The 7,426-nt window shown below is 31.9% G+C and overlaps 1 protein-coding gene across 1 annotated transcript; it reads left to right on the top strand.

The window, feature by feature from the left end:
* The first annotated feature begins 962 nt into the window (after positions 1 to 962).
* On the top strand, positions 963 to 1,693 carry LOC124373932. The gene is made up of 2 exons (XM_046832242.1): positions 963 to 1,358; positions 1,424 to 1,693. The coding sequence occupies exons 1-2, from the start codon at positions 963 to 965 to the stop codon at positions 1,691 to 1,693; spliced, it is 666 nt and encodes a 221-aa protein (XP_046688198.1).
* The last annotated feature ends 5,733 nt before the right edge of the window (positions 1,694 to 7,426 follow it).

Below are 7,426 nucleotides of genomic sequence, written 5' to 3'. Positions count from 1 at the left end.
TTAGATGGAGTCTTGTTGTCTGCAACATAATAATACATCCCTTACCTTACAACTTTGCTTTCTAAATGATGAATTCATGAATTTAGCTAGACAAAATATGTTGTATGTAAATGATTTCTTTAATTTTTAGTTTAACTTGCAGAGTCTGGAATCTGACTGTGTCTCAGACTTGACTCCTGGAATATGGAGTCATGTGCGTCTGTCTGAAGAGATCCAAAGAAAGTAGACAACGAAGAAGCTCAAAGTGAAACATTTACATCGTTCGACATCAGAGACACCTACAAAAAGGTGAATTGGTAGTCTCATATCAGGGACACTCAATTGTGGATAAGCAAATAAACTGAGTGAAATTTGAAGAGAAAAGGGGTATATTTATATTGTAGGGAGCAATTTATATTGTTCAGAGAGCAATTGGTATCGGCACAGAATGTTTCCTAGTAAAAATAGAATACAAATACTGTATTACATAGGTAATAAGTTAAACAGAAAAACTCTGAAATCGTTTGGTAAGGGAATCAGTGTCTAAAGAGCCAACATACATTTTTCTCTTTCTCTGTAAAACTAATGGTAAATGTTTTGATATTTTCTTATAATGAAGTAATTATTAAAGTCAGTGATGAGTCGGCGCTCGGAGAGTAAACATCGTTATCAGTGCGTGCTCCTGCTACTGTGTTTCGAGTGGTCGTTGATATAGTTCACGTTTCTACAAGTCGTGCAACAGTGTTTAATTGCTATTTTACACAGCGATTTTTGTTTTACACAATTATTTTCTGTAAAAATGTCGAGCTGTGGTGTATGCGTCAAGAATATTAAAATTAATCAATCTAAACTCACCTGTGTTGACTGTAAACGAGATTTCCATGCGGCATGTTTGAAATATAGCAAGGCTGACGTTGGATTGCCTAAATGAAGAGGGTCTAGTTTGGAGGTGTAAGGACTGTCAATCCACGAGGAGGAAAAGCATGAGACTCGAGTCTGCAGCAGATGAAGGTAAACTATCTCTTGAAGATATCATGAGAGTGGTTACCGATATAAGAGATAGCCAAGCAAAATATGAGAAAAGTTTTAATAAGGCCTGTGAATCAATGGACTCACAGCTCATAGAGAACACCAAGGCTCTTAAAGCACAACAGGAGCAGAATGAGAAACTTAATCAGCTGATTGAGTCTATCACATCGGAGAACAAGGAGCTGAAGAAGAAGGTGAGAGCTCTGGAAGATCGTCTGGAGAACATAGAGCAGTACTCTCGCAGTAACTGTGTGGAGATTCAAGGAATCCCTGTAACTTCCAATGAAGATGTGTTGACCATCGTGAAGGACGTCGGCAAGGCACTGGACTTAACCGTGTCTGACACTATGGTGGACGCGTGCCATAGACTTGGTGCCAAGCAGAGTGGAAACAATCCGCCGGGATTATTGTGAAGTTCGTTCGTCGACTGGACAAGGAGGAGTTTCTACAGAGGCGACGTGTGAAGAGGACCCTCTCAACTCGTCACATCGGTGCAACTGATGACCGTCCCATCTACGTCAACGAGTCTCTATCACCGGCGAGACGGGCGCTGTACGCTCTGGCGAGGAAGTATCAGCGCGAGAAAAACTTCAAGTTCCTCTGGGTGAGAAACGGCAAGATCTTCCTCAGGAAAGAAGAAAAGGCGCCAGTCAGAGTTATCACACGAGAGGAGGACTTGGACTAAACTAAACTGTAAATATATATATATATACATGTACTTCACTTTCAGTAATACTTTCATCATATAAGATATGCTACGTATTTTGGTTTGTTTTTGTTTATTACTGTGTTATTACTGGAAACATAAGTTAAATTTTAAGTTCTCTTTAAAGTTAAAAATAGTTTTAAACAATAGAAATATTTGGTTTTTACAATACGTTATTTATTTATTTCTTTTAATAAGCAAATAACATTCTGCTAGATTTAATTATTTTCAAGGTAGTCAACTTGGTAGTAGAACTGTTTCAATTAAAATCTTTTACTAGAGCCGTTAATAAATTTCAAAATGTAAAATAATGGATTACGACTAATCAGTGTAACGTTAAAACAATGGTCGGATTTTACAATATTGCATCAAAACATTCGTAGTATGAGAAGTAACTTCGATTTATTCATTGCTGAATTAAGTAGTAGACATTTGTTTCCTGAAATAATTGTACTGACAGAAATATGGATAGATAATGAAGAGTTACAGTTTTTTAAAATTCCAAATTATAAGAGTTTTTCAAATGCAAATGAAAATCAGAGGGCAGGAGGTATAGCAATTTTTGTAAAGTTGGATGTTGAAATTTTTATATGTGAACCGATAAACTTTAAAACAGCAGATCTAATGATATTAGAATTTAAGTTTAATTCACAGAAGTTTTGTTTGTTTGCAATTTACAGGCTGCATAGCTTCAGCAAGGACGATTTCCTAGTTGAGATTAATGAGTATTTTCTTCGTAATAATAATTTTAAAACAAAAAAGAACGCTCTTTTCATCGGGGACGCTAATTTAAATTTATTTGAAAATAGTATGATAATTGACAATTACAATGCATTTCTTTGCTCTAACGGATTCGATTGTTTATTGAAAGAACCAACTAGAGTAACGACAGAATCAGTTTCATGCATCGATCACGTGTTTGCTAGATTAGCAAACAAAGTCAAGACTCAAGTCGATGTAAAGGTAATAGACGCGAATATTACAGATCACAGGATGGCTGTTGTGTGCGTGCGGGTGGTCGTGGGCGGGGGAGGAGTGGAGGGACAGACATCAGCTGATTCTGCCGGCCCCTCCCCTCCCTCCTATCGCATAGATTACGACGGGCTTCTTGCGCGACTTGAACAGGTTAAATGGGTAGAAGTCTACGACGATAAAAACCCGTCAACTGCGTTTGATACTTTTCATAATACCATCCAAAAAATAATTTCTGAAAGTAAATTTGAACAATCAACCAAAACAAGCGGTGTTTTTAAAATTAAACCTTGGATGAGAGATTGTATTTGCAAAAAAATAAAATAAAAAATAAACTCTATAAACTCGTTAAGCATCACCCAAACAATGGAAAATTAAAATTGCGTTATAAAAATTACAGGAATAAACTGCAATTTGAAATCAGAAATTTAAAAAATTCTTATTACGAGAATACTTTTCATAAATGTAACGGAGATTCGAGGACTACGTGGAAGGTTATAAATGAAATAACAGGACAAACGTCAAAACGACCTCCCATACAGTCTTTAAATATTAATGGTAACGAAATCTGCGATATTAAACAAATTTGTAATGAGTTTAATTCATTTTTTTTGTCTATTGTAGATAAGCTAGACATAAAAAAATTAAAACCTGATAACTTTGACTTATGTTGTTATAAGAGATTTTTTAAGTTATATAATTCAATCAATTCCATGTTTTTAGCTCCAGTAGTGGTAGATGATTTAGTATCTGTTATAAGAGATTTGAAAAATAACACCTCGCCTGGAATTGATAACATTAGCTCATCTCTAATTAAATTGATGTATCCAAAAATAGTGAATGTCTTACTGTACTTAATTAATTTAAGTTTTTGAAAAGGGCATATTTCCGGATATTTTAAAAACCGCTGTGGTAATTCCTTTGCATAAGAGTGGACCGAATAATGACTGCAACAATTTCAGACCGATATCTTTACTCTCAACTTTTGCAAAGATTTTTGAAAAAATTATGAAAAAAAGATTAATTAAATTTCTTGAGCAAACCCATTTCTTTAGTAAAAATCAGTTCGGTTTCAGAGAGGGCTTGAGTACTGAAACTGCGTTAAAAAACTTTATGGATGACGTACTTGAAGCGATAAATTCAGGACGCAAAGTTAGTGGATTATTTTTGGACATAAAGAAAGCTTTCGATACTGTAGATCATGACATTCTTTTAAATAAATTATACTGTTGCGGTATCAGAGGAAACGTTCTTTCCTGGTTTTCAAGTTACTTAAATAATAGGAGACAATGTGTAAAAATTAGCAATACTTTCAGTGACTTTGGTATAATAAAAAGTGGAGTACCCCAAGGGTCAGTATTAGGTGCAATATTGTTTTATAGTATATATTAATGATCTCTGTAATTCAAATTTATATGGTAGAATAACATCATTTGCTGACGACACAGCATTAACCTACATAAAGGATGACTGGAATGATATAGAAGAAGCAATGAGTATAGATTTAAAAGCCCTTCAGTGGTGGTTCTCAAAGAACAATATGTTATTAAGTCCCGAAAAAACAAAGTACATAAATTTTTAGCCTGAAAAAAGATCCACAACATTTTACCAAACAAATTTTATACAATTGTGTGAGTTGTTTGTGTACAAACAAAGAATGTCCTGAGTGTGCAATTGTGTCTCAGTCTGACAATTTGAAATACCTGGGAATCTTGCTGGATAGGGAAATAAACTGGAAAAAACACATAGACATGGTAAAGAAAAAACTTAATGGTATTTTAAGAACCTTTTATTTTCTACAAAATATGTGTACAGAGGAAGTTATGAGAATGTTATATTTTTCATTAGTAAATAGTAGATTAGAATACGGAATATTTTGCTGGGGTGGAACCTATGAAACCAATTTAAAGCCTCTTCTAATGCAACAAAAGAAATTCATTCGATTAGTTAAAAGAAAATGTAGGTACGAGCCATCTCATCCATTATTTATAAGTTTAAACATTTTTCCAATTACATATTTGTTTGTGTATAAGGTTTTAAAAAATATTTTATGTCACTAGTGGTAATTTGCCTGTATTAATTAATATCTACAAAAATAAATTAAGGCACAAAGACAAAATAGCAGTTCCAAAACCTAATTTAACTATTTTTAGAAAAAGCTATTGTTTTTTAGGACCTAAACTGTTTAATACAATACCAAAAGATATAAGTAATTCAAAAAATATACATATTTTTTCAAAACTATTGAAATTATGGTTATTAAGTAAACAGAATATAAATTGTCTTCTGCATACCATAAGTTAAAAAGTTTTATTCGGATCAAAGTTGCACATAAGTATAAATTTAGAATTAACATAGATATTTGATAAACAGGAGTTTTTCTAATCAAAATTAATTGTCAACATTCTATCTGAGCTATCATGAATTTAATTTAGCATGAAGGAACCTCTGCACAGGCTTTGCCTTTATAGGCCCTATATATTCATAAAAGTATGTTTCATTAAAATATTTGTTAGTATAAATCATATAAACTGGTGTTTCCTTTTTTTTTACTTTTAGTTTATTTTGATGTAAGAGTCATCATGCAAGTGGTATATTTAAATGTGTGCTAAGTACTAAATATTGTTAAATTGATTCTTAAGTTATTAGTATACAATTCTTGTACTTGTTTAAAAATATGTACGGAACACTTTTATGAATAAAAATATTCTTATTCTTATTCTTATTCTTCTAATTTTTTTAAAATCTAACTCATATTTAAGTAATAAAACATTAATTACCATACGTTGGTAAGGTGTTTGGTTTAACATGGAAAGAGATATCTATTATTAATTTCCAACACCCAGAGCTATGCGACCTTTCACAAAGAACGATAACGACTATAGTAAGAAATACAGTAGGTACAAGGAGAGGAGGCGTATCCCACAAGTCTGCACAATAAACACTTGTAAATAAACTCTGTTGTACCAACAGTTTAATCAACATGGATTCATAATAAAAGACACCACAGTTTTTCCATGCACGTCCTTTGTACAATAACACGGAACAAAAAACACAGCAGAAGTAGGGTGCTTATTTAAATTATGCTTACGTAACCCTTACGTCGTCGCTCCAAGCGTAACATCAATAAACATAAGACGATATGTTCAATAAAATTAAATGTTTTTTCATTTACTGTTTACTGTAAACCATAGTCTTTATTTTGTTTAATCATATTGTTTCAAGATGATCATGAACACAGTTGCCATATATTAATAACAAATAATAGACTTTGAATCTTTGTCCTTTAAGAACGTTAAAGACTTATTATGCCATTAGTAAGTTGTTTATTTATTAATGCTTATTTATTGAAAGGTTGCAATAAAATATTAAATATTTATTAGAATCTATAAAATTTAGTTCTATGACGGTTGAGTTATAAGTAAGTTTATTTGTTATGTATTAATATTGTTATTGTTATTTTAGTTATACTGTTAATTTCTTGTTATTCCTTCTTGTAAGTTATTATATATGTATAGTTTGTTGTTATCAAATTAATATTGCTTATCAAATACAGGGAGATGGTGGTACAACAAAGACTGCATATATAGCCATATAGAATACAGTGTATAACCCATCAAAATATAATAACCCCCCACGTGTTAGTGCACATGGGGAATGATAAAATGATAAAAGAAATTTTTGTTTGGAATGGAATAAGTGAAATATGTGAAATAGTGCCAATGTTGGTGTTGTCTTTAGGCTTCGTATCTCAAAATATTGATATATTGGATTCCAAAAAAGTTGAAAATTCCAATGATATAAACATTAAACGTATTATAATATATAGAAAAATCTCAATGCGTGTTTAAAGTTTGTTGTTGACGATAGGAGGTTTGATAGTATAACATGATATCAGACGATTGCCATCGTTATATGTTACTAAATATATAATATAACTTTTATAGGATTATAATCAATCATCTTCGTCAGGCAGGATTAATTAGTACTTAAAAAGAAAGAAAAGAACAACTTTTTGGAGTCCAGATAGGAAACAGTTTGACCACTTTACCTTCCCATTATTTTTTCTATCTTTATTTTTATGTATTAATAATCTATCAACATTACAAAAAGAATATATTTTAAACACCGACACGTTGTGTTATAATTTTTGTAACATATAATTATAGCAAATGTCCGAAATAATTTTATCCTTTCATTTTTCGATGTTTCATACCGTCTACCAAAGTCAAACCTTTTGTATTTGATATTTTATACTTCCATGTAACTAATCAAGTAATACTTCAGTGAAAGCTTGTACGATTTCATTACAGATTTAAACAAGGTAATAAGACTTCGTGTGGTTAGAAGAAGAGGTCCTCTGAGTTTTTTTTATCTATCACTTCAGGAGGTCAATGAAGGAACAGATAATTAAAATATAGTAATGGATCATAATAAGTACAGTAATTCTTTTTATCATAAAAGGTTTAAAATGTACCCCCATCATTCTTTAATAATTATATTAAATACGACTTCAGATTACCGCTGATCATTGTTGAGTGCCAGGTAGGAGTACAATCTTTATTTAGATCGTATTTTCGGTTGTCATCTAAGATCCGCCGTACTGGAATAAGATACAAATATTTTTTAATCTAAAACTGTTGTGATGCCAACTTATTAACTCTTTTACTGGTCTGAAAATCATTACAGGAAAGGGGATGAGGTCAACATAATAAACCACGATGTTAATTCTTTAAATGC

This window comes from Homalodisca vitripennis, unplaced genomic scaffold, assembly GCF_021130785.1.
Source record: "Homalodisca vitripennis isolate AUS2020 unplaced genomic scaffold, UT_GWSS_2.1 ScUCBcl_6719;HRSCAF=14062, whole genome shotgun sequence".
NCBI classification, from domain to species: Eukaryota; Metazoa; Arthropoda; class Insecta; order Hemiptera; family Cicadellidae; genus Homalodisca; species Homalodisca vitripennis.
This window is presented reverse-complemented; position numbering and strand designations above follow the sequence as displayed.